At 41.3% G+C, this 26,263-nt stretch overlaps 1 protein-coding gene across 1 annotated transcript; it reads right to left on the bottom strand.

The window, feature by feature from the left end:
* On the bottom strand, nucleotides 1–25,235 carry LOC133648531 (translocation protein SEC63 homolog). The gene is made up of 20 exons (XM_062044710.1): nucleotides 24,947–25,235; nucleotides 20,920–21,019; nucleotides 16,627–16,741; nucleotides 16,440–16,552; nucleotides 16,302–16,363; nucleotides 16,172–16,230; nucleotides 16,044–16,094; nucleotides 15,862–15,970; nucleotides 15,692–15,786; nucleotides 8,327–8,459; nucleotides 8,148–8,240; nucleotides 7,929–8,074; nucleotides 7,707–7,854; nucleotides 7,561–7,643; nucleotides 6,288–6,356; nucleotides 6,062–6,208; nucleotides 5,822–5,992; nucleotides 5,555–5,755; nucleotides 5,152–5,256; nucleotides 1–1,333 (listed from the first exon to the last, which is right to left on the bottom strand). Exons 1-20 carry the CDS (start codon nucleotides 25,068–25,070, stop codon nucleotides 1,187–1,189), a joined length of 2,271 nt encoding a protein of 756 aa, XP_061900694.1. The 5' UTR covers nucleotides 25,071–25,235; the 3' UTR covers nucleotides 1–1,186.
* Between the last annotated feature and the right edge of the window lie 1,028 nt (nucleotides 25,236–26,263).

Raw genomic sequence — 26,263 nt, 5'->3', positions numbered from 1 at the left:
ATTTAAAAGATTTTATTTGAAATGATTTTAAATACAAATAATATATTTTTTTCATTTACAATGACAGTTCTTTGTAAACAAGAGTGGCAGATAGAAGATAGTCGAGTACTTTTAGGGTCTTTCACTATAAGAGTCTTTGTAGTCTTTTTTTGAACCTCACTGAGCTTTTGTCCACATGGCGTCAAAAATCGTTGATGCTACATTCTGTTGTGCAGCCTTACTGTATACACACACACACTACGGTCGCCTGCTAGCATAAAGCCTCAATGGAACACGAGCGAAGCTGTTAAAACCACCAAAAAAGGTCAAATTACCGTATTTTTCGGACTATAAGTCGCAGTTTTTTTCATAGTTTGGCCGGGCTCCAGTGCGACTTATATATGTTTTTTTCCTTCTTTATTATGCATTTTCGGCAGGTGCGACTTATACTTCGGTGCGACTTATACTCCGGAAAATACGGTAACATTGGCGTTTTGTATTATGAACAGAAAAGGAAGTGTATTGCTAGCACAAAAACAAACTTTAATGTTCAATCAACTGCACACTGTAAGCAGTCACTTTGACCCACAGGGGGACACCAGAGGTCCAGACGCACACACAAAAGAAGCAATACTGCCAGCAGAAAGAATGGTGGATGCATGGCACCCAAGTGGACGTTGTTGGCTTATAAAGTAAGGTTTCTGTGGACCAGGACCACATGACCACACACTGGAATGTGCTACAAGAAAACAGGAGGTGATAGTGCTCACTTGCTAAGTTGTTGAAGTGGTGTGCAGCCACTCTGGACGTGGCTAATAGGGTGTGCAGCTTGAAAGCGTACATAGAAAGTATTAATTGTTGTCGGGTGATTGTGACAACTTGAGGCAAAAGGAACACAGCTTGTTGTGTTGTTGTTGCACATATAAGCTGACATGTGGTCGTGTCCAGTCCACACCAACTGTCACACCTGTACAAACTCTTACAAGGTTATTAGAAACACTCTTCACACACACACACACACACGCACGCACGCGGGTGTAAATATCTGAGTAAAAAAGAGGCGAGCAAATGTCCCAGCTGAGTCTTTGTCAGTGAGTGTGTGTTGTAGGAGAATGTAGGAGGTGGTCTGTCTGTGATGGGCGTGTCTAAGGAGGTGCGTGTGTGAGAAAGTGTGTCGCTGTTAGAGTGTGTGTGCGTGTGTGTGTGTTCAGTCGTTGTCGTCGTCATCGTCATCGTCATCATCGCTCTCTTCGATGCCGTCGCTGTCTTCCTGCTCCTCGTCCTCCTCTTCTGTGTCAGGGATGTCCCACTGGGGATGGTTGTCCAACATGGCCTTGGCCTCGTGCACCTCCAGCTACACACGTTACATCACACACACATGATCATTACGTACTCACATGAACCAACATTTAATCACACACACTTGTTTTCTAACACTTCATTTTTCACGTGTCACTCTCTCTCCAACACGGACTTACAGTGGAAACTCGATTTACAAACTTCCCTTTTAGCAAACGTTTCGATTAACAGACCTTTTGTACGAGCTGCGCACGCCTCCGTGTGCGAACTGTGTCTTTTCGCAAAATGCAGGGTTACACATTGTAGAGGTGGCAGAGCCCTCCACTCACTTCTACATCTCAGCTCTTCAGTGTGTGTACCTTTTGGGGGGGTTTTCCATTTTGCTAACTCGATATAAATCCCACAAAGTCAACAGACCAGATTGGCAGTTAAACAAAGACTCCAGTATTTGGAAGGATTAAGGAAGTTGGCTCAGTGCCACAGCAAGTTTTGATTGAGAAGAGACTGGACTTTACTAGAAAACAGTGCCAGGGGAGACTAACTGCACAGGTGGGGAATATTTCCTCTCCACCAGCACAATAAAAGACACACGGAAGGGGAGGGAAGGGGCCTCGCTCGCTCCCTTCCCTGTCTGTCCCAACCTCCTTGTTGATGATGCTAATGTGGTTGGATTTGACTTTGTTAAAGCACAGTTCAATTGTTATTAAATAGAAAGTTGATCCATCACATCCTTGTTATGTGTGTTTGAGATACACTTCTGTATAGCACTTTATATTTTGTTCAAACCTTCACTAAAATATGGAATTTTGTCGAGGCTGGAACTCATTCATATTTGTTGTTTATGGGAAACTTTACTTCACTATACAAACTTTTTGATGTACAAACCAGGTTCAAGAACCAATTCAATTGACAAATCGAGGTTCCACTGTACTTTCTTTTGCTGTTTTCAATGTCCTCCACTTACACACTCACTCTCCACTGCCATTCACTAGCTCATTCTCAAACACTATTCCATTCACTAACACTGTGACATGCACTCTCCATCCCTCGTTCTGTCAACACTAACCCACTATGGCGGCAACGATTAGTCGACAATAAAATGTATCGCCGACAATTCTATTTGTCGACAATAGTCGTGACGTCATCATTCGTGTTTTTCCAAGCGGAAGTGGGTCGGCATCGCCACTCGCAAACATTTTGCCAGTGATAACATGCAAAGTGTAAGGATATTTCCTCTTATTCTTGTTAAAAACATGAATACCTTGCTCATTTTGCAAAGCGGACTGTGTTTTTATGGAGGATGCGGTCTCAACCTCAGTTAGCTTCTACCTTGCTAGCTGGCTAACAAAAGTGAGATGAAGTTGCATGAAAAATAACTATCATTCTAGCCAAAGTCAAGCAGCTAAACTTTTTCTACATCAATTCAAGTTCGCTTTAAAGCAGCGTCAATTTGCAACACCGTGAAAAAGGGCACAATAACAAACGCTAACTGCACGAGCACACACAGAGACAGACAAGCACTAATGCAGAGGTATCATAAGATTAAACATACAATCTAATCTAGCCAACATTTTAATAATTAATAGAATAGTATTCTACACATTGAGTCTAATAGTGTGCTAAAATTTCCAAGTTAATCAATAGTCAACATACCAGTGTGCAACTTGTTAAACATCACAACATTATTTTCTTTTTGAGGAAGATCGATTTTGTGTTGTTATCATTGCAGCTTTTTTAACGGTTTTTAATACATAAACAAGTTTTTTTTTTAGCACTTTGCCTTTCCTATATTTTAAATGGACAACATTTGATTAGTCGTTTTAATGCTTGTAACAGCTGAATGAGCAGCACAGTTACAGTATAAATATGTATGAATAAATATTTGTTGTTAGTAAGCACATGCCTAAAATAATTTAGGCTGCATTTAGAAGTCGATGGAAAAATTAAAGCCATTAAATATGTGTACACTTTGTTATCCGATTAGTCGTTAACTGATCGACTATCAAAATAATTGTTAGTTGCAGCCCTATCACCCACCCTTCCTTATTCTAACACTAACTCACCCTGTTACGCTCACTCCTAGCATAGCACAGCTTTTAGCAGTGACGCTGACAGGTTTTCAATGTAGTGATTTGAGTGGGTCCTTGGCAAGTTCAAGGCAGGTGTCTCCAGTTGGGAAAAAAAAAGTATTTCTATTTCTTAAATTCTTAATTTTCATAAATTGTAGTATTATACTCTTTTGGTGGTGGTATGTAATGATGTCATTATAAATGACGTATATATTCAATCATGTTGAAAATGTATCTGAAATTAAACAAAATTTGAATCTGCGTTCTCCTTTCTCTGCTTACTCGAGAAAAAGTGGATCTTTTGGGAAGTGGCATTTACGCACAGACGCCACATGAGCATAACAAAATGGTGACTGCCATTCACAGTATTTTTCCTCAACGCAGTATGTTTTTTTCCCTTTAAATTTCATTATAGCACGTCCTCTAAACATCAACACCATTATCAGCATTGAGCAGAGGAAACATGTTTTTTTTTACTAGGGGGATTAGAACAATCGAGCTGAGGAGAATGGGCGATCGCATCACAGACGTACTGCCGAGCAAGATCCACTTTGCTAATTGAGCAAGTTATACGTGTCTTGGTCGTGTTTAGTTTTTAACCGCTGTGGTTTTGCAATGGCCGGAGCCATCTGTCTCTTCCTGTTGCTTGGCAGTCACCAGTCACACAGACATGTACATGTTCGTTTAGTTCCAGAAAACACCAGCGATGACATCACTGACTATTATCGACAAATTAATTTGTCTGTGACAAATTTTGATAAAGATTGTTGTCGATAACGTCAACGAATAGTTGCACTTTACTGTGATTTTAAACCAAGTTGTTATTACTATGTATTGTTTTTCATGGCAAATATGAGGTGTGTACCTGGGACACACGTTTACCTGGCAACATCACCATTATACAAAACCCAAGACCATGTTGTGTAAATCGTAAATAAAAACAGAATACAATGATTTGCAAATCCTGAGTTCATCTAAGATGGACTGATGCAAAGGGTAAAAGTGTTCTGTGGTCTGACGAGTCAACATTTCAAATTATTTTTGGAAACTGTGGACGTCAGAGGAAAAGAACCATCGGGATTGTTATAGGGGCAAAGTTCAAAAGCCAGCATCTGTGATGGTATGGGGGTGTATTAGTGCCCAAGGCATGGGTAACTTACACATCTGTGAAGGCACCATTAATGCTGAAAGGTACATACAGGTTTTGGAGCAACATATGTTGCCATCCAAGCAACGTTATCATGGACGCCCCTGCTTATTTCAGCAAGACAATGCCAAGCCACGTGTTACAACAGCGTGGCTTCATAGTAAAAGAGCGCGGGTACTAGATTGGCCTGCCTGTAGTCCAAACCTGTCTCCCATTGAAAATGTGTGGCGCATTATGAAGCTTAAAATACCACAACGGAGGCCCCGGACTGTTGAACAACTTAAGCTGTACATCAAGCAAAAATGGGAAAGAATTCCACCTGAAAAGCTTCATAAATTGGTCTCCTCAATTCCCAAACATTTACTGAGTGTTGTTAAAAGGAAAGGCCATGTAACACAGTGGTAAAAATGCCCCTGTGCCAACTTTTTTGCAATGTGTTGCTGCCATTAAATTCTAAGTTAATGATTATTGGAAAAAAAAGGAGCTTCTTCGAACATTAAATATCTCGTCTTTGCAGTCTATTCAATTGAATATACTGTAAGTTGAATCATTGTATTCAGTTTTTAGTTACAAATTACACAACATGCCAACTTCACTGTTTTTTTTTTGGTGTAGTAGTACAGTATAGCTTATAGTACAGTATAGTAGTGATGTGACCTTAAGCGGTTTGATCTGGTCCAGTCCCAGGTAGGAATCAGAGCGCAGGATTACAGAGTATTGGTAGTTTCCTGTTTTGGAAGGTGCCGGAAACTTGAGCTCCACCTACAAAAACACACACACACACAAGGGGTAAACAATTAAACAGTAAATCTTCACACTGGGGGCCAGTACTGTGTTGATGTCTTGAAGGTGTCATGAGAACCAATCATCTATCAGCGCACTCACTAAAACATTTCCTGCTTCGTTGTTGAAAGCCTGTCAAACATGCGAGCAGCTGCTCACATGACAGATATGCTAGTTGGCGTTTTGAATCTACGCCGTGAGTGGGGGCCCACAGGCCTCGTTGGAAGAAAGCTGATGGTGGAGTCTGGTATGAATATGATTATCTTTGTTGACCAACCTCCTCTGTGTCTTTGAGCGTACAGACGTGGTAGGGCATGGACACCAGCGTCTGGTCTCTGCGGTCGGCGATGTAGAGCCACCACCACTCTTGCTTCTCCTCAGCATAGTAGAGGCTGTAGGCGGAGTGCGTCACCTTGGACTTGGTCTCTAGCAGGGCGCGCTCTCGCCTCTGGATGCTTTGCTGCAGTGCCTCCCACTCCTGTGGGGGAAAGGAAGACAGATAAGACCCGACGATAAAACTAAACTGATTGCTTAATTTCCTGACCTCCTCGTCGTCGCCACCCATCTCATCCACCTCAGTGTCGCTCTGCTTGTCACTGTCCTCGTCCCGCTCGCTGGGGGAGTCTTTGTTGGGCTCGCCCTCGTCCGACTCGCTGCCTTTATCCGAGACCTCCTCATCATCCTCCTTCGTCGTCGTCGTCGTAGACACCACATCCTGTGACGGCGAGCAGCAGATGAAGCAGTGCATTCATGACGTGTAGATCCGCTGTGATTGGACACTTACGTTTCCTGCCACGCTGCCGTTGGCCTGCTTGCTTTTTGTCAGTGCCGGTGTGGCCTTCTTCTTGGTTAACTTCTTCTTCTTGGACTTTTTGGTGCTTTTATTTTTGTTCTGCCATACTTTTGTTTTGGCTTTATTCAAGTCTCCCTGCTTCAGGTACGAACAATATTAAACTTTAGCAACACTTTAATCCCAAAAAACGTGCATTGACATTTAACTTTGTGCTTACTGCTTCTTCTGCAGGTGTGGTGTCCTCTCCTGGACATGGTGTTAAATCCTGCTCTTTCTCAAACATCTCCTACATACACAAGAAGTACCTCAGTAAGAGTGTTAGCTTCTACCTTGCGAGCTGGCTAACAAAAGTCAGATGAAGTTGCGTGAAAAATAACTAACTATCATTCTAGCCAAAGTCAGCCAGCTAAACTTTTTCTACATCAATTCAAGTACGCTTTAAAGCAGCGTCAATTTGCAATGCCGTAAAAAAAGGGCACAATAACAAACGCAAACTGCACGTGCGCACACAGAGAGACAGACCAATATGGAGGTATCATAAGAATAAACATACAATTTATTAAATAGCCAACATTTTAATAATTAATAGAATAGTATTCTGATACTGGGTGGTATAGCTCGGGTAGAGCGGCCGTGCCGGTAACTTGAGGGTTGCAGGTTCGATCCCCGCTTCCGCCATCCTAGTCACTGCCGTTGTGTCCTTGGGCAAGACACTTTACCCACCTGCTCCCAGTGCCACCCACACTGGTTTAAATGTAACTTAGATATTAGGTTTCACTATGTAAAGCGCTTTGAGTCACTAGAGAAAAGCGCTATATAAACATAATTCACTTCACTTCACTATTCTACATATTGAGTCTATAAGTGTGCTAAAATTGCCAAGAGTTAATCAATAGTCAATATACCAGTGTGCAGCTTGTTAAACATCACTAAATGCTTTTCTTTTTGAGGAAGTTCGATTGTTTTTTTCATTGCTACTTTTTTAACTGTTTTTAATACATAAACAAGATTTTTTTTAGCACTTTGCCTTTCTTTTCTTTTAAATAGACAACATTTTATTAGTCATTTTAATTTTTGTAACAGCTGAATGAGCAGCACAGTTACAGTATAAATATTTATGAATAAATTAGTCATATTTTGTTGTTAGTAAGCACATGCCTAAAATAACTTAGGCTGCATTTAGAAGTCGATGGAAAAATTAGAGCCATTAAATATGTGCACACTTTGTTATCCGATTAGTCGTTATGATAATCGTTGACTGATCGACTATCAAAATAATTGTTAGTTGCAGACCTATTACCCACCCTTCCTTATTCTAACACTATCTCACCTCACCCTGTTACGCTCACTCCTAGCATAGCATGTGTGCGTACAAGAAGTCCAGTCACTGTTAATCCATGTCTAACATTGCTTGGCAGCAACAGCACCCCCGTGTGATCATACAAGGAACATTCATCTCAAAAGAAACCACTTTGTATGGAGGTGCTTACCGCCATCTTTTTTCTAGTTAAGGTGACTGTAACCGTGACGATGGAGCCCGCTGTGATGTTACTGCTGTCTTCGTCATCGAGCACTGCAAACAAGAATCAGCTGTCAGGTGCATTTTTTAAAACTTTGTCTTGACTTAAACGACAACCTTGTAATTTGGTATCCATGGTGATGTGAGGGAAGCTGCCCAGCACGGCCAGGACCTCGTCATACTTTTCCTCCCCCAGGAAGCGCAGCATGATACGTCTGTCGGAGTCTTTGAGACTCACCAGGTCCTGCAGGCTCCGAACTTTGTACTGGCGACAAAGAGGAAGGTAAACTGAAGGCAATGTCAGGAGGACCAAAGAGCCAATGAGTGAACACCTGGTACCTTTTTGGAGATGCAGTAGCGCAGATGCTCCTCCTCAAAGTGCGGCAGCTGCAGCAGAGGCGACTTGGACTCCTGCAGGCCCTGCACAATCATCTGCGTCAGCTTCATGCAGTTCTCGATGGTGACCAGACGAGGAGCGTGGAAACCTGGACACACCAAGACAGTTAGTGATGTCCTCCAAAACGTCTCGTCATATTCATGTTGTGTGTTTGTGCTGACCTCCTCTGCTGTTGGCCATCATGGTCAGCTGACAGCCCACATTAATCATCTCCTGCAGGAGAGCAGGACTCTTTCTCACCACAAACCTCTGATCTGAAGCACAAACACACCTCGCCTGGGTTAAATGTTTATTTTCACACCGTGATCCCTTAATATTGAGCGATAATAGAGTGTCTGACCTTCCTCCAACTCATCAGACACGTCCATTCGTGCCAGGTGAGAGAGCACTAAAACTCTGGCCTTCAGACTGTAGGGGTAGCAGAAGGGAGGCTCTTTTTTCTTCACGTTGATGTTTCCAAGCTCTCGGATCAACTACAAGACGGGATAAAAAGATTATGGAGAAAATCATGATCGCTAATAACCCAACCTGCATGACCTTGGTTTATGTTGTTTAAATTCTACAAAGGAATATTAATGTTGTACAGAAATTAAACAATTTTAGATTATCAAAATATTATACAAGAATATGCCATTTTGCAGCTGAGATAGGCTCCAGCACCCCCCACGACCCCGAAGGGGACAAGCGGTAGAAAATAGATGGATGGATGTCATTTTACACAAAATAGTCTTGTTGGTGAAAACTTCATCTTAATATTCACAGAAAAAAGCCAGTATCTATTTATTACAAAGAAAAGTAGTACTTAAGAGAAACTGAAATTTGACAAGAAAAAAATGTTTAATGGAGAAATTTAAATATGAAAAAAAATGTTTTGGGGCAAAAAGAAGAAAAAATATGCACATTTTGTAACAAATCCAATATAGTCATCTCTCGTTTATCGCTGTTAATTGGTCCCGGAGCAATTATATATACCATATATACCATATACCATAATAAACAAAGTAGGAATCATTGATTATAGTGGCGGTATGGCATAGTGAGTAGAGTGGCCGTGCCAGAAACCTGAGGGTTGCGGGTTCGCTCCCCGCCTCTCACCATCCAAAAATCGCTGCTGTTGTGTTCTTGGGCAGGACACTTCACTCTTGCCCCCAGTGCCGCTCACACTGGTGAATGAATGATGAATGATAGGTGGTGGCATACTTGCCAACCTTGAGACCTCCGATTTCGGGAGGTGGGAGGCGTGGTCGGGGGTGGGACGGGAGGCGTGGTTAAGAGGGGAGGAGTATATTTACAGCTAGAATTCACCAAGTATTTCATATACCATATTTCCTTGAATAGCCGCAGGGGCGTTAATTAATTTAAAACCTCCTGTCACTCCTGCGTTTACCGGAAACCGGCAGGATGGCCGTGCATGCGGTAATTATTTTAAAACCTCTTCTCACTCCGGCGTTTACCAAAAGGAATCCGGTAAATTTAGGCGTGCGCTTTGAGTGTGATGTAAGCATACCATCATGAAAAGCACATTTAATAAAGAAAACGTTATTATGGTCTTACCTGTACTTATAAATGGAGTCCATTTGCAGTTCCTTCTGACCAAAAGCATCGATAACTTGTTTATAGAAGTCTTCATTATTTTCTTTCTTCCGTTTTAAAAGTCTATCTGTCTCGATGGAGATATTCCTTTAATTATTACCTCCTGCTTCGATTGAAAGTCCAGTTTAGAAAACTATTTTATTTTAGATACCGGTATGTAATCCTCCATGTTAAAAAAAAAATAATCTCTGCTGCGTGTGTTCACTTCTTCTGCAGTACCGGAAGTCGCAAGAAGGATCACTAGCGCGGCAGCGCCCTCTACCACCAGGAGGCGGGAGTCATTTGATGACTCATACAGTATTTAACACACGCAGCTACGGTATATTAATAAAACATAGCTGCTTACTGTTCTTTTTAGCATACTGTACCGGTATTCAATAGCTTGGACCTTAAATCCTACTGAATAGCTCTTTATCTTTTTTCCTTTGTGCGATTGTGCGGTTGCAAACTACTGAAAGCAGCTTCCTCCATTTTGAAAATGAGGACAGTTAAGCGTCACTCGTGACGTAACGAATTTGACCCGGTGGAAGTTCTAGCCATATGCTAAATATTTTGCGAAACGAGTTTGACCCGGCGAAAATTATAGACATGCGATAATAAAATTAATATTTTGCGAAACGAATTTGATCCGGCGTCAATAATGAACCGGCGATAAGGCCAAGCATGCGTTAATTATTTTGAGAAACGAGTTTGACCCGGCAGTAATTCTAGACGTGCGTATACTATATTCCCTGCGCCAATTCAAGGAAATACGGTATATATATATATATATATACATCCTGAAAATATGCAAACAAAACTGTGTTTAGATAATTGATACTTCAAACTTGCATAAATAAATCTTAAGGAATATAACATAACTTGGCTTCTGAGAGCTTCACAATGTAATGAATAAAATGCTAAAGTTGTTGATAAACAAGCAATTATTTTAATAACTAAATATGGTCATTTTAAATGAATTATTATGATCATTTAAAATTAATTACTTCAAATATGTTTATTTTAATGTATAATTCTATGGCTGGATGTAATAAGGAGTCAGAAAAAATACAAATAAAAATACAATTAATTTTGATGTTTTTAGCAAAATATAGTAAAAATGTATTTCGTTTTTTTTTTTAAATTAATAAATATATTTATTTTTAGGTAAGGTAAACATAATAATACAATAATAATACAATTTATCTCTAGTCTGGATGATTTAGTTCTTGTCACCCTGTTGTCCTCCCGTCTCTTCCCAAGGATGGCTCCATGAGCTGGGCAAACGCCTGGAGATGCCCTACGTCAGTGGTCCCCAACCTTTTTGTAACTGCGGACCGGTCAACGCTTGAAATTTTTTCCGACGGAGGTTAATAAAAAAAATACAATTATGTGTGCTTACGGACAGTATCCCTGCAGACTGTATTGATCTATATTGATATATAATGTAGGAACCAGAAAGCTTAATAACAGAAAGAAACAACCCTTTTGAGTATCAATGGGGGAGGGAGGTTTTTTGGGTTAGTGCACTAATTGTAAGTGTATCTTGTGTTTTTTATGTTGATTTAATAAAAAAAAAAAAAAAAGTTTTCTTGTGCAGCCCGGTACCAATCGATCCACGGACCGGTACCGGGCCGCAGCCCGGTGGTTGGGGACCACTGCCCTACATCAACAACATAGTCGGCGCGCAGCTCGTACATCGCCGCCCTCTACTTCACCCTCAGCAGCCTGACCAGCGTCGGCTTTAAACGTGCGCGCCAACACGGACGCCGAGAAGATCTTCTCCATCTGCACCATGCTCATCGGCGGTATGCCGGACGCCTCGTATGGAATAACGTGCTTGGGCAGGCACACTGTTTATATCGCGGGAAAGCGGACGTGAAAAAAGGCTGTCCTCACTCAGGTCCGCATGGAGCTGGAAGGGGCGTGGCCTCCAGCTCCGGCTGAAAACCGGGAGATTTTCGGGAGAATATTTGTCCCGGGAGGTTTTCGGGAGAGGCGCTGAATTTCGGGAGTCTCCCGGAAAATTCGGGAGGGTTGGCAAGTATGGGTGGTGGTCTGAGGGGCCGTAGGCGCAAACTGGCAGCCAGGCTTCCGTCAGTCTACCCCAGGGCAGCTGTGGCTACGAAAGTAGCTTACCACCAGCAGGTGTGATTGAATGATGAGCACTTTGAGTGTCTAGAAAAGCGCTATATAAAACTTATCTAGGGGTGTAACGGTACGTGTATTTGTATTGAACCGTTTCGGTGCGGGGGTTTTGGTTCGGTTCGGAGGTGTACCGAACGAGTTTCCACACGAACATATTAAGTAGCCGCCTCCGCTTCCTTCTGCCTCTATTTCTGTCAGTACTCTACACAGCACCCAGCATTGTCCCACCCACACAACCATCTGATTGGTTACAAACAGAGCGGTAACCGCCAATCAGCAGTGCGTATTCAGAGCGGTAACAGCCAATCAGCAGTGCGTATTCAGAGCGCATGTAGTCAGTGCTTAGCGTTTAGCAGGTAAGCATCAGGCAGCGGACTCTCCCCAAATTATAATAAACATCTCCCAGTCAACTACTAGTAACATCACTATGAGCCCGTTGACCTTCTAGAAATATAAAAGGCAGCTCAGCTCGCTCGCAGTCCTGGCTTGAGGTGAAGGCTAATTCGCTTTTAGCATAACGTTAGCTCATTTTGCGGTGTGTGTGTGTGTGTGTGTGTGTGTGTGTTACGGACAGCAAAGCCCTGTCTGTCTGTTATTTCACTTTACCTTTTTCTGTGTTGAAGCAGCAAAAAAGGACTTTATGTTAAGGTAAATGAAGAGTTTCTGTCTCTGATAGTCGATATAATAATGTAATTGCATCATTAAGCCTACATGAACTCCATGGTGTTCAGGGATGAATAGTCTCTCCTATTGCTATTGTACTATTTTTTCAGCTATAGTTACATTAATCATTAGTAATGCAGCAGCCTAGTTTTGAATGGCAGGGTCCCTGCTATCACATGTAGATAAAAATATAACATTTACATAATAAAACAACTACAGGCTTCCCAAATGCTGTAATAAATTAAGCATGAGTTGACTTGAAACTGTTTAATGTTGCACTTTTTATATGTAGAAGAAAAGTTTTGTCATTTTATTTAATCTGAGCAACAACTTGAGGCACTTTAATGTTGATTAACGTGGGCAGAATTATTATAGTGTTCCCAATGTTAAAAGGATAAAGCCATTGTTTACAAATGTAAAAATGTTTATATTTTGTTGTTTTCTTACTATACCGAAAATGAACCGAACCGTGACCTCTAAACCGAGGTACGTACCGAACCGAAATTTTTGTGTACCATTACACCCCTAATCTAATCCATTATTATTATTATAAATCTAATATTTTCATAGCTCAGCATAAAACATATGTTTATTATATTAACTGCGTTTTTCAACATTCTGAGAGCCCTCTAGACATGATATAACACTGTTAAGTTACATTTACGCTCTTTTAATTCAATACAGTAAAGCTGCCTGAAGCTGAGCCGATCAGTGGCCACAATACTTAACAGCGAGCACTGATCAGTTTAGGCCATGTCCACATGAACACGAACACTTAATAAACGAATACTTATCTCTGGGTTTAGGCCTCTTGTCCACACGCAGACACATACTTCTGTCTTTAAAAACGCAGACTTTTGCAAACGCTGGCCAAAGTGTAGAGTTCCAAAACTCTCCACTTAGCACGGCACAGAGACTTGTGATGACGTCATGGTTGTGCGCTGTTAATTTCCAAAGCTCAACAATACTGCCTTGCTGGCTTTAAACACACTTTAAGAGGACTTAATGTATCCATCCATCCATTTTCTACCGCTTGTCCTTCTTGGGGTCGTGGGTGTATGCTAGACACATCAAAATGGGCTTTGCGACACTCCTGCCAGCGCTAACTACAGTCAGCTGTTTTGAATACAATCGCTGTGGAACCTCCACCTGATGGACAACTTTGACAAGCAAGACTTTTAGCTCTGTCATAAGAAAGGCCCAACATTATCTTATGTTTTTAGTCATTGTTTAACGACAAATCATGAAGCTAACTTACGTGTCTTGCTTCCATTTTTGTAGATGGAGCCGGGCGCGACTGTGCACACGTGTAAAAAGCGACCAAGCAACTAAAAAAAACATGATGTAGCGTCCTCCTTGGGTGTACTGATGTTAAAGACAATATACACTTCATTGTGCATGTACTATATCCATGATTAAATGCTTTATAATTCCACGAGAGTTTTGCAGCGACACACGTGTGCTATATATAGGCACTCAAACATGCAAAATGGTTTCCTTGGCTTGTTAGTGCATGCTGATTTTAGAAATAATGTACAATTCACTGTACATGTAATATATCACCACGTTGCTAATTAATTTGTCATAATTCTATGAGTGTTGAGTTTCAGCAGCAGAGGCGTGCATCAGCGCTTTAAACACTAAAAAAAAGATTCATAATGTTCCCAGGGCTCTGTGTAGGTGCAGGCTGGTTTTAGAGATAATGTATGTGTCATTGTACGTCTAGTATATCAATATAAACATAATAGAGGTGTAATGCCACCAAGTCAGCTTTTGCTGCTTTTTTCAGGCTTCTGATTTGACAAAATGTGCATGACAGCAGGTGTATGCGTTTGTGTGTAGACAGAGACAGTTTTGAAACTACACTTGTGTGGATGGAGATTGTTTTTACCCCAAATATGCGTTTTTTTTAACTGTCCGTGTTCGTCTGGACATGGCCTTAATCTCCTCTAGTGGCCAGTACTACTGTAGTATTGGTATTATTACTTTACTTTGTTTCTTTTGCAGCTCTCAACAAAAGCGGACACATTGTCCTCTCCCTTATCTCTTCTCTTTTGCACTGTTCTCCGAAATCTAAAACATGGAATTGATAAACTCGTCTTTCAACTCAATTGACAAGATCTTCGACGAGAAGCTCAGGTTCGGGGGAACCTGCCGGTCCTGATGGAACTTTTCCTGCTAGATACATGAGGGACTCTTGGGGTAAGTGGAGAGTCGTGTGCCTAGCGGTTCTTTCCGTCGAGGACATTGAAGATATCTATTCATTTGGAACTGTGGAGTAAGTGTTGCTCCGGTCTATGGAAAAATTCGGAAGACGATGATAGCCGTTTAAGGAGCCCAAAGGCTGCCCGTAGTGATCGATGTTTTGGGTAGAGATGTGGGCACTCAGTTTTTGGTCATTTCGGAATTTAATCACAAATTTGGTAACTTCTCAAAGAAGATTTTTGCTCTGCAAGGCGAAATTATGATTAATTTAAGAGCCACAACTAGAACCAAAACATTGGAATGTGTTTGCTCACCCTAACCAAAACAATCCTTATCTACAATTCGGCTCACTCTGCCTTGGCCTTGGCAGTCATGTCATAAACACCCCAGTGAGACCATTGCAGCGAAACACACCTGGGAGGTTGACTCTATTTCGTAATGCCAAATGGAGCGACTCTGGAGGCTTATGAACAAAACACGGACCCATGGACTACTACTTCACATATATGCCCACATACAACCCACCCCCATCACAGGCCTTCGTCGCCCTGCCTTCGTTGCTCGTCTCACGTTTTTGTGTGTTGTAAATATGTGCTCATATGTGCTTATTGTTGCTTGAGGTTTTTTCCAAGACTCAAACTGAGCCCCCAACTCCCCATAGGAGCTTAGTTTGGGAGTTTTTTGTCCTCCTCCTCCCCTCATGTTTACCTTTCCTTCTTGTATCTTTACGGGGCACCGCATCAGTCTTCTGGTTCTATCTACACTGTAACTGCTGTAACGACATTGTATGTCTGTTCTTAAGACAGATTAATGCTTTGGAATAGGCTTTAAAAATCTGCATGTGGTGAAGCTGCAATATTTGAAGTGTTATGTAGCGGACGATGACTGTATTTTAAAAAATTACAGTATAAAATATATTATTTTTAAGATAACAAAATTTTAAGAAAATTCCCCTATAAAAAAGTAGCAATACTACAAGAATAAATTTACTGGAAAAAAAGGTACACTTTTGCACCAAATGTTGCAAACAATAAATATGTAAGATTTGGAAGGAACCATAGTGATATTAATGTAGGAGTAGAGTAAATTGTTTTTCTTTTTTTTAATGGTTTCTTACCTGTGGGACTTCAATGTTGTCTGTGGGTCTTATGGTGGCTTCTTTATTGCTGCGAGGATCAAACTCAAACGCTGCCGTCAGCACCATCACTAACCCTGCAGAGGTTAAAGAATACAAATATTTAGTGCTTGTTCTCCAATTGCATTACCAAGACAACAAGAGAAACTTACGCTTCATGTTCATGTTGGGCGTCTTGTACATGAAGTGCATGAAGAGCTGGGTGGTGTTGATGAGGATCTGATCTCCGCTGTATCGGATGGAGCGGTACCACCATGTACCCTGATGTAGTACAATTAGAGTCAGTAAACTAGACCTTCAGTACAATAACAACCAACACCAGAGAACCACTTACCACAACAACTGGGAGGATGACCATGAAGGCTAGACCGTATACCAACAACACCTGCAACACAAAACAGACTTTAGAGTGCTACTAAATAAAATGTACACATGCAGTATGTTGCAAATAATGACAAATACCAGCATTGAGTTCTTCTGGTCCACAATCCAGGCTGGCAAGGCTATGCCAAAGCTGGTCGCTGCAAAAACAAACAGGTTCTAGATCTAGATCTTTTTGGTCATGTTAACACAAAAAAAAACACAAGCTGACCTCCTGGGCCATCCGGGTTGCCGTACATTTCCCAGTTTTTACGGGATTGTTCATTAGTGAGACTGTAAGCAGAAAGAGTACAAAACATTCAATATCAAAAACTAATGGATTAAATTTACACTGCTCAATGACACGTACGCAGCATAAGCTTTGGCGATTCTCATAAAGGTGCCCTCGTCGCCACGTCTGTCTGGATGGTATTTGAGCGACAACACGTGGTATCGCTTCTTGATTTCAGACAGCGATGATCCCTGGAGAGTAAAAAAATTAATAACTAGCATAGTTTCTGCTCAGAATATGCGAGTTTAAATGTGTATTTCTTTACCGGGTCCAGGTTGAGAACTTCATAAGGATTATACTCCTGGTACTCCCTGTCCAGCTTGGACACCTTGTACGCCAGTAGCAGGAAGACAACCCAGCCAAACAACAAGGCAGCTTTCCTGAAAACACATACTTAACATGAAAACCTTTATTTACCCAGGAACGTCTCATTGAGATTTAGAATATCTTTTGCAAGGGGGTCCTGCCAAACACATTCATACACCAGTGTTGGTGGCACTGGGAGCAAGGTGGGTGAAGCTTCTTGCCCAAGGAAACAAGGCTGAAGCTGGAGTCGTACCAGAAACCCCTCAAGTTTCTGTACGACTACTCTGAGCCGCACAGCCTCTTTGCACACACACGCATGCTATCAGCTGTAGCTGATCCCCACCACATAGGAAGCCAGTGTATGAAGCTTTTTTACTCTATTATGATGTCCATCACCCAAATTAAATAGTTCATACTTAATATCCATCCATCCATTTCCTACCGCTTGTCCCGTTCGGGGTCGTGGGGGGTGCTGGAGCCTATCTCAGCTGCATTCAATATCAAAAGTCGTAAATAAAGACAGAATTTTAAGAAAATGAAGTCAAAATATTACACAAAAAACAGTAAGAATGAAGTCGCAATTTACAAGGGAGAAAAGCATAATGTTAGGGGAATAAAGTTGGGATATTAAGGTGATATAAAGACAAGAATAAATACATTTAAAAAGAAAAAAGATACTGTTAGGAGATGAAAGTTGTTAAAGTACAACAAAAACATTGTAAGAATGACAAGTAAAATGTAAAAGTAAAAATTCCTTAGGTAAGGAAAATAATGTTTTAATAAAAATGTTTTGAAACAATGTATTGTTAAGAGAATAAAGTCTCAGGGGGGAAAATAGATGGTACGAGCTTATATTCTATTTTTTAAGTAAAAAAATATTTTTTTAATAAGATTTAAGTTGTCATTTTAATAAGGAAATGTCACAATGCCTGCACATGATTTAAGACAATATTCTTGCAACTCTATGGATGCACAATTTAAGTCTGGTTACGGTATCGCCAAACAAAAACAGAAGCATTATTATTTTCATAAATGTTGAACTTTTGATACAGTACTTGTATTGTGCTGTACCCAATTAAGTGACAATAAGCTCAAAAACATCAATCACAGGCTGGTCAGTGAGTGTCATTATTATTATTGTTGTAATTGTACAAACAATTAGATAGGTTCAGATGTTTGGCATCAATTTGTAAAACTTTACCCTGTTTCCATGACAATAGCAAACCCCACTGGCCTGTTCTCCATCAGTATCTGTTGCCATGGCGGCCGACCCCTCCACTGGTCGGCAACCCGTAAAGCGACAGAAAACCCCAAAAGGATTGCTATGATAAATGTCTAATTATGAGACAGCTGGGAAGAGGAAACAAAACCTGTCGACCACTTTGCCTAATGAAACACATTTCATGCTGGCAGCAGCGTGAATCATTAGAGAGACAGAACAGGAGTGGTAGGAAGAGGTGTGAATATCAACTGGGCCGAGAAAGCAGACAGGAAACAAACAGAGTGCTGCAGCAATACTGAACACCAGACCACCGGGGAATAACGCTCCATTCCCGACAATCAACAACACAGACAACGCATGAATATGAAAACATCAGTTGGAAGGGTCTTTAGTTGAAGTCCTTTCATTTCAACTTTCCAACCAATGACAAGCCAGCCGAAAAGTACAACAAAAATGTTAGTAATTGGTATACATTTGACATGTAACGATTACAGTATTGAAGATAAACTGGGGTGAAACGCCTGACTGTTTTCATTGCCATTTCAAATTAAAATGATTGTAAAACCATGATAGATAATCGCATTTTGATAAACTCAGACCAGTGATATTGCTCATTTAGTGGAGAAGCAAGCTAGCACAGTAATTGTGAGCTAGCTTAAATGCGAACATGAATACAAGACACATCAAAGCAGGGGTGCCCATTACATTGATCGTGAGCTACCGGTCGATCGCGGAGGGTGTGTCAGTCAGGCATTAAAAAAATACACCTAAAAATTAGCGATCATAAATCTTCACCAAGACGTCACTTTCGTCACTTAATTGACATTCACGCCACCCGAGGGTCTTGTGAGATGACGCTGGCTGCTGTGAACTCATTATTAAGAAAAAATGACTGACAGGAAGCTGAGAAACACTTTTTGTTTCAACAGACTCTCGCGCCGTACCTGCCGTCAAAACTCTAAAGACCGACTGCACAGTTCCTATCTTCACAATAAAAGCGCTGCTTCTTCCTGCCTGCGCTAATAAAATAAGACTCTCAGAAAGCCGGTGTGCACAAGCTAGCAAGCTATGGAGTTTGCCGCCAATGCATTTCTTTTAAAGTGTATAAAAACGAGTATGGAAGCTGGACAAATAAGATGCCAAAAACCAACCACTTTCATGTGGTATTGGACAGAAAGGAGGACTTTTTTTCTCTTCCATTTGAAAATGTGGACATTATCAGTTATCAATGCAAGTCATCAGAATCAGGTAATACACAAACTTATATTCTTGTCTTCATGAAAGAAAGGAATCTGTATGTGTCGGAATACGCCCTCATTCTTCTACTATACAGGTGAGAGGCATTATTTATGATCTACAATAAAGTTTGATGGGCAAGGAAACGAGGAAGCAGCTCATCAGTCAAACATGTAAACATTGGCACACAAGCTTGTGATCACAGTGCCGCTATAAATAGTTTGTCAGCGTTAGCGCTTACAACAACAACATCACTAATACTTGCTTAATATTGCAGTCACGAGATGTAAATGGAGTATTGTTGGCAGTTTTTGGATGGTTATTTATTGGGTTTTCTGGGCGGAATAGAGGACCTCCGTTTGGCTCCGCTGTCAGCGGACTTTCATTTACAACTTAAAATACAAAAAAAAAAAAAATTGTCGTCATGTCATTCGTAATGTTTATGAACGATAGGTAAACATTTTTTAAAGTGCAGTTCCCTTTTAACCATTAGGCAAACACAGACATTTGCTTAGAACCTCCCAATCATCTCCTAAAAATGACTAATAAAGTTGTCTTCTATTTGTTTTTTTTTGTCTTGATTCATGTGTTTAGAAATATATCATAATACTTAATCAATCGTGATTGTTTTGACAGTTCCCACCCCTCTTCTCACACAATGGAGTATTCCATGTTACTGCACATGTGCAGAAAGAATAACGTAATGTTTCTTCTGCCAAGGAAAATACATTGTGTATGTCTATTGATATTTGTTAAATAAGACAAGGTTAAAATATTTCAGTGTGTGTATAAGTACTTTAAGAGCACATTCAACAATACCACGATAATGTTAACCATAATTATTTGGGTGGCAATAACTGTTATATTATTAAATCCCTATTACACAGGAAAGCCAGGTTGATTAGCAGCAGATCCAAAAATACAAATAAGTATGCAACACCACGGCACGTTAAATTACAAAAAAAAGTGAAAATGTTGTACTGTATGTATATTTTCAGAAATACATTTGTTATGTAGCAAGAAAAAAGTGGGAATGTTACAAAATAGGGGGTGTTTGTCTTTAGAACAGAGTCGTATTGTTACAAGAATAAAATGCTAACGTTACAGGAATTAGGTTGCGCGAAAAAAATCATGTGATATAACAGCTTGAAAGTGTTACTTTCTTCAGTGTAATGTTAAAAAACTGGAGTTGTGTTTCACAAGAAAAAATGTCCCAATTTGTTTTTAAATAAAGTGATATTACAAGGAAATGTTGGAATGTTATGAATCAAAGGTGTCAAAAAAAAGTTGTGCCGTTACAAGATAAAGTTGTATCGTTCCAATAACAAGACCGTCACATGAGTAAAAAGTTGCAATGTAAGTGAACAACAATTTTTTTAGAGAATGAAGTCGCCATGTTACGAATTAATGTGGTATTTTATCGAGGGTACGTCCCAATATTATGACAATGAAGTAGAGACAATACTAGAGCAAAGACGTAATATTTCTTGTTATATTATTTATTTTCATAAAAGGGTGCCTTTTTCACACATAATCAGTCATGACTTGTTCTTCATTTTTTCAAACTTTTTTGCGATCTTATTGTGACTATCTCTTTGTTCTTGTAGTATCATTTTCTCTTCTTGTCAGCGCAGCCTTATTAATACCTCCGGTGTACCAAAATAGAAACAAATAGAGACTAATTTTAGAGCTGCGTGCTCATCGTTTAAAAGAAGATGATGCTGCTAAAACATGGTGTGCAAAACAAGTGTGATTCCCCTGAAGAGGACAGTGGACACACACTCTTAGACTCACTTTAAGGTGGGGATGATGCTCTGCTGGGACTTCATCAGCCTGAGACGGTACCACAGGCACCTGCCATGGACCCTCCGGAGGCTCTTCAGACGCAATTGTTCTGGAACAAACACACATATTACTATTTTAGTACAGTGCTTTTTCCTCCCCTGGGAGGCGTGGCAGCTTGAGAAACAAAGAAAAATCACTGCAAACTTCACCTATGCAAAAGGTAAATTTAATTTTTTAGCTCGTACAGTGGGGAGCTAAACAATCAGTTTTGTATCGGGCTGTAGTAGGGATAGGTTCTTAATTGTGTCAGTGATTGTGATTCTGGACTAATGATACTGCTATCTGTATTTTTTTAATACAGCTGATCGTCGTCATTATGACACGTTGCCATATTCAGTTCAAGTGTCGCTATTACGTACAGGTAGATGATAATCAGCTTGGATTAATGACAAATATAGAAGCAAAACCACACAAACGTATGTATGTACACAACAATATGTCTTTTTAGTCCCCAAAGTCACGCACGCTAAAAAAAGTTACTGTGAGTTTCAAGTGTTCTCCACTTAACTCACAACCACCATCAACACGACCGTCCTCTAAGCCAGTGGTCCCCAACCTTTTTGGAGCTGCGGACCGGTCAACGCTTGAAAATTTGTCCCACGGACCGGGGGGGGGGGGGGGTGTTGGGTGAAATTTAAAAAAATATATATATTTTTTTTTTTTTCCATTAAGAAATACAATCATGTGTGCTTACGGACTGTATCCCTGCAGACTGTATTGATCTATATTAATATATAATGTATATATTGTGTTTTTTATGTTGATTTAATAAAAAAAAAAATATATATATATATATATATATTTTTATTTTTATTTCTTGTGCGGCCCGGCACCAATTGGTCCGGTACCGGGCCGCGGCCCGGTGGTTGGGGACCACTGCTCTAAGCGATCCAGGCCAATATTAATCCACTGAAAAAAGTGAACATTTTAAATAATTACTGGGTTTTTTTATATATATAATACACTCACGACACAGACACGTACGTCGGCAACGGTCAACACTGTCTTACGGTCTGTCACTCATATAGGCCTTTGTGCAACATAAACACAAATGACAATGTTACAAAATGCACACCCACCTAAAATGCTAATTTATTGTATTGATTTATATTATATATTTGATATGAGATATCATGTTAAAAGTATGTGAATGAACATGAATACCATACATTTTTATTATCTTATTACTAGTCATTTAAATATTATAGGGAAACGGATGGATGGATTGATGTGTGGTCTATACAAGAAGATGACATAACTGCATTGCACCTTGCACAGCAAAAACAGCTGACTTGTTTAAGACCTAAAAAGCAGGTGTTGATATAAAATACTTCCCTGCTGTGAGATGTTACATCGTGATGTCTGTGGCGTAAAACCTCTGGTGCTAATACAAATGCATTTTTCACATCTTCATTTACATATAGTACCGATAAGAGTATCGATGAATATTGGTATCGTTAAGGAATATCAATATTGGCATTGATAAAAGCCTAAACATATAATAATAATAATAATGATAATGGATTAGATTTATATAGCGCTTTTCTACACACTCAAAGTGCTTCACAGAGAAGTGAGAACCCACCATTCATTTACTCCACATTCACACCTGGTGGTGGTAATCTACATTTGTAGCCACTGACGGAAGACTGAAGGCAGACTGACGGAAGCGTGGCTGCCAGTTTGCGCCGACCACCACCCATCATTCATTCACCAGTGTGAGCGGAACTGGGGGCAAGGGTGAAGTGTCCTGCCCAAGAACACAACGGCAGTGAGTTGGATGGCAAGCGAACCTGCAACCCTAAAATTCCAGGCACGGCCACTCTACCCACCACGCCATGCCGCCCATATACATCCCTAATCTGTAGCAACTCAGGGTGTTTACGTTCTGATGACGTCACTATTTTTATTTTCTATTATTATCATTATAAATATTGGACTCATTGTGGTATTAACAACTATTAACCTCCAATGGTTTCCCTGGCCTTTCCTCATATGATGTCGGAGGGACAGTTGACTTTCTTGATAAACAAACAGAAGAACTGGGGGCACGGTTGGGAGAGTGGCCACGCCAGCAACCTGAGGGTTCCTGGTTCGATCCCCCACTTCTAACACAACGTCTGTTGTGTCCTTGTGTCATTTTTTACAGTAACAGTGTGTTATAGGTTAGCCTTTTCGCTGAAAAAAGACCAACTGATCAAACTCCGAGAACCCACGTATGGCCGAGAGATACTTGGTGGAGCTCGGGTTTTTATTTTAAGACATGTAGCAAAGCCTGGTGAAGGAGTTTGGGCTTTCAAAAAGTAACCATTTGAGCGTTTCTTCTCTTAAAAGTGGAGACCGTGTGGCGGAGTTGGGAGAGTGGCCGTGCCAGCAACCTGAGGGTTCCTGGTTCGATCCCCAGCTTCTACCAACCTAATCACGTCCGTTGTGTCCTTGAGCAAGACACTTCACCCTTGCTCCTGATGGGCCGTGGTTAGTGCCTTGCATGGCAGCTCCCGCCATCAGTGTGTGTGAATGGGTGAATGTGGAAATAGTGTCAAAGTGCTTTGAGTACCTTGAAGGTAGAAGAGCACTATACAAGTATAACCCATTTACCATTTATAACTACAGAAAATAACATGTAATCTCAATCAAGCACAATGTAAAATCAAGTCAAGGTAAATGTAATGCTATCGCCTCTTCCGCAGCCTTCAGCTCGAAGAACCGGGGCGCTTTAGCCAACTCACCCTGGCTGGAGAGGGAAGCCAAAGTGTCAGCAAGCAGATGTTTGATTGAGATAATTTTTTTTTTCTTCATTTGTTTTTCATTTGTTAGGGCAGCACGGTGGAAGAGGAGTTAGTGCATCTGCCTCACAACACGAAGGTCCTGGGTTCGATCCTGCGCTCAGGATCTTTCTGTGTGGAGTTTGCATGTTCTCCCTGTAACTGCGTGGGTTCCCTCCAGGTACTCCAGCTTCCTCCCACCTCCAAAGACATGCACCTGGGGATAGGTTGTTTGGCAACAGTAAATTGGCCCTAGTGTGTGAATGTGAGTGTGAATGTTGTCTGTCTATCTGTGTTGGCCCTGTGATGAGGGGGCGACTTGTCCAGGGTGTACCCCGCCTTCCGCCCGAATGCAGCTGAAATGGGCTCCCCACGACCCCGAAAGGGACAAGCGGTAGAAAATGGATGGATGGATTTGTTTTTCATTTGTTAGGGCAGCACAGTGATAGAGGGGTTAGTGCATCTACCTCACAATACGAAGGTCCTGGGTTCGATCCTGCGCTCGGGATCTTTCTGTGTGGAGTTTGCATGTGTTCTCCCCGTGACTGTGTGGGTTCCCTCCGGGTACTACGGCTTCCTCCCACTTCCAAAAACATGCACCTGGGGATAGGTTGTTTGGCAACACTAAATTGGCCCTAGTGAGTGAATGTTGTCTGTCTGTCTGTGTTGGCCCTGTGATGAAGTGGCGACTTGTCCAGGGTGTACCCCGCCTTCCGCCCGAATGCAGCTGAGAAAGGCTCCAGCGACCCCGAAAAGGGACAAGCGGTACAAAATGGATGGATGGATGGATGGCATTTGTTTTGGCATGTTAGTACTTTTTAGCATCAATATCAATGCCCTCTGGTGTTACTAAATGATGTCAAGGTGTACATCTGGCAACCTGGCAAGAAGTAGGGTCGCTTGTTGGCATACGTTGCATAAGCCAGGCCAGAGGTGTGTTGTTGTTGTTGTTGTTGTTGACGTCCAGATAAGACTCTTTTCAGTTCAATAAAGTTGCATGAATGCATGAACACCCTTGAGGAAACATTAGACAGTGACTTTGTGTTATTAGTTTAAAGTTAGCTAATGGGATTAGTGGACACTTCGTGGTGTTACTACAGTGATGACACGGCACTCTTGCATGTAAATGTGGTTTAGATTTAGCGACGTGTCTTTAGGAAGAGTTGCCAGGCTAGCTAAGTTAGCATGGAGACAAGACAGCGGGGCCTTACCAGCATTCTGATCCCGGGGCCAGAGGTAATAGGTGGCCGGGATGACAATGAGTCCCACGAAAGAGGTGAGGAAATAGAAAAACGTGTTGCCGCTGTCATCGTACTGGAACTGCTGGCCAGCCATTTTTGTCGCGGCGCTTCCAAGTCCTCCGAAAGCTCTTGTTCGCCGAGCCGGCGCGTCCCCCTGGTGTGAGCCCGCTGCTGCTACCTGACTGACGGACTGCTGAGCTAACGAGCTAACGGCGTTGGTGTACGTGGTGTACGCATGCGCAATGGGCTTCGTTTTCTTCGTTGTGGTAAGGTCGGTCGTATCTCCTTTAATGGCGTCTCTACTGCCTCCTAAAGACAACCCGTATATGACAGCCTCGAAACCGACGTTCAGTAAGGTGAATGTTTATTTTGAAAAAATATTGTTGTTTATTACAAACATTTTATTACGAGTGCCTGGAAACAGTATGGTCCAGGGGTGTCTAAACTTTTTAAGTTAAAGTACCAATGATTGTCACACACACACTAGGTGTGGTGAAATTTGTTCTCTGCATTTGACCCATCCCCTTGTTCACCCCCTGGGAGGTGAGAGGAGCAGTGAGCAGCAGCCTTGGCCACGCCCGGGAATCATTTTTGGTGATTTAACCCCCAATTCCAACCCTTGATGCTGAGTGCCAAGCAGGGAGGTAATGGGTCCCATTTTTATAGTCTTTGGTATGACTCGGCCAGGGTTTGAACTCTCAACCTACCAATCTCAGGGCGGACACTCTAACAACAAGGCCACTGAGTAGGTTTCTACTATAGATAGTCTTTTAAAGAAAAAGACTGACTTTTTTAATGAATAATAATAATAATAATAATGCAAGGTCACAAGTGAAGTGAATTATATTTAAATAGCGCTTTTCTCTAGTGACTCAAAGCACTTTTACATATTGAAACCCAATATCTAAGTCACATTTAAACCAGTGTGGGTGTCACTGCGAGCAGGTGGGTAAAGTGTCCAAGGACACAACGCCAGTGACTAGTGACTTACTCAGTTCAAACCCCGGCCGAGTCATACCAAAGACTATAAAAATGGGACCCATTACCTCCCTGCTTAGCACTCAGCATCAAGGGTTGGAATTGGGGGTTAAATCACCAAAAATGATTCCCGGGCGCGGCCACCTCTGCTGCCCACTGCTCCCCTCACCTCCCAGGGGGTGAAAAGGGGATGGGTCAAATGCAGAAGACAAATTTCACCACATCTGTGACAATCATTGGTACTTTAAAGGCCTACTGAAATGAATTTTTTTATTTAAACGGGGATAGCAGATCCATTCTATGTGTCAT

Source organism: Entelurus aequoreus, linkage group LG04 (assembly GCF_033978785.1).
Source record: "Entelurus aequoreus isolate RoL-2023_Sb linkage group LG04, RoL_Eaeq_v1.1, whole genome shotgun sequence".
Classification (NCBI taxonomy): Eukaryota; Metazoa; Chordata; class Actinopteri; order Syngnathiformes; family Syngnathidae; genus Entelurus; species Entelurus aequoreus.
Note: the sequence above shows the minus strand (reverse complement) of the source record. Positions and strands in the feature narration are given on the sequence as shown.

What these genes read in the sequence shown, in the direction of transcription:
- LOC133648531 (XM_062044710.1), bottom strand. Translation starts at nt 25,070, where the DNA reads ATGGCTGGCCAGCAGTTCCAGTACGATGACAGCGGCAACACGTTTTTC. An exon ending in TAACTAGAAAAAAGATGGCG is followed by an intron (nt 6,357 to 7,560) that starts GTAAGCACCTCC and finishes TTGTGTATGTAG; the next exon opens with GAGATGTTTGAGAAAGAGCA. An exon ending in ACCAGATCAAACCGCTTAAG is followed by an intron (nt 1,334 to 5,151) that starts GTCACATCACTA and finishes TAACGTGTGTAG; the next exon opens with CTGGAGGTGCACGAGGCCAA.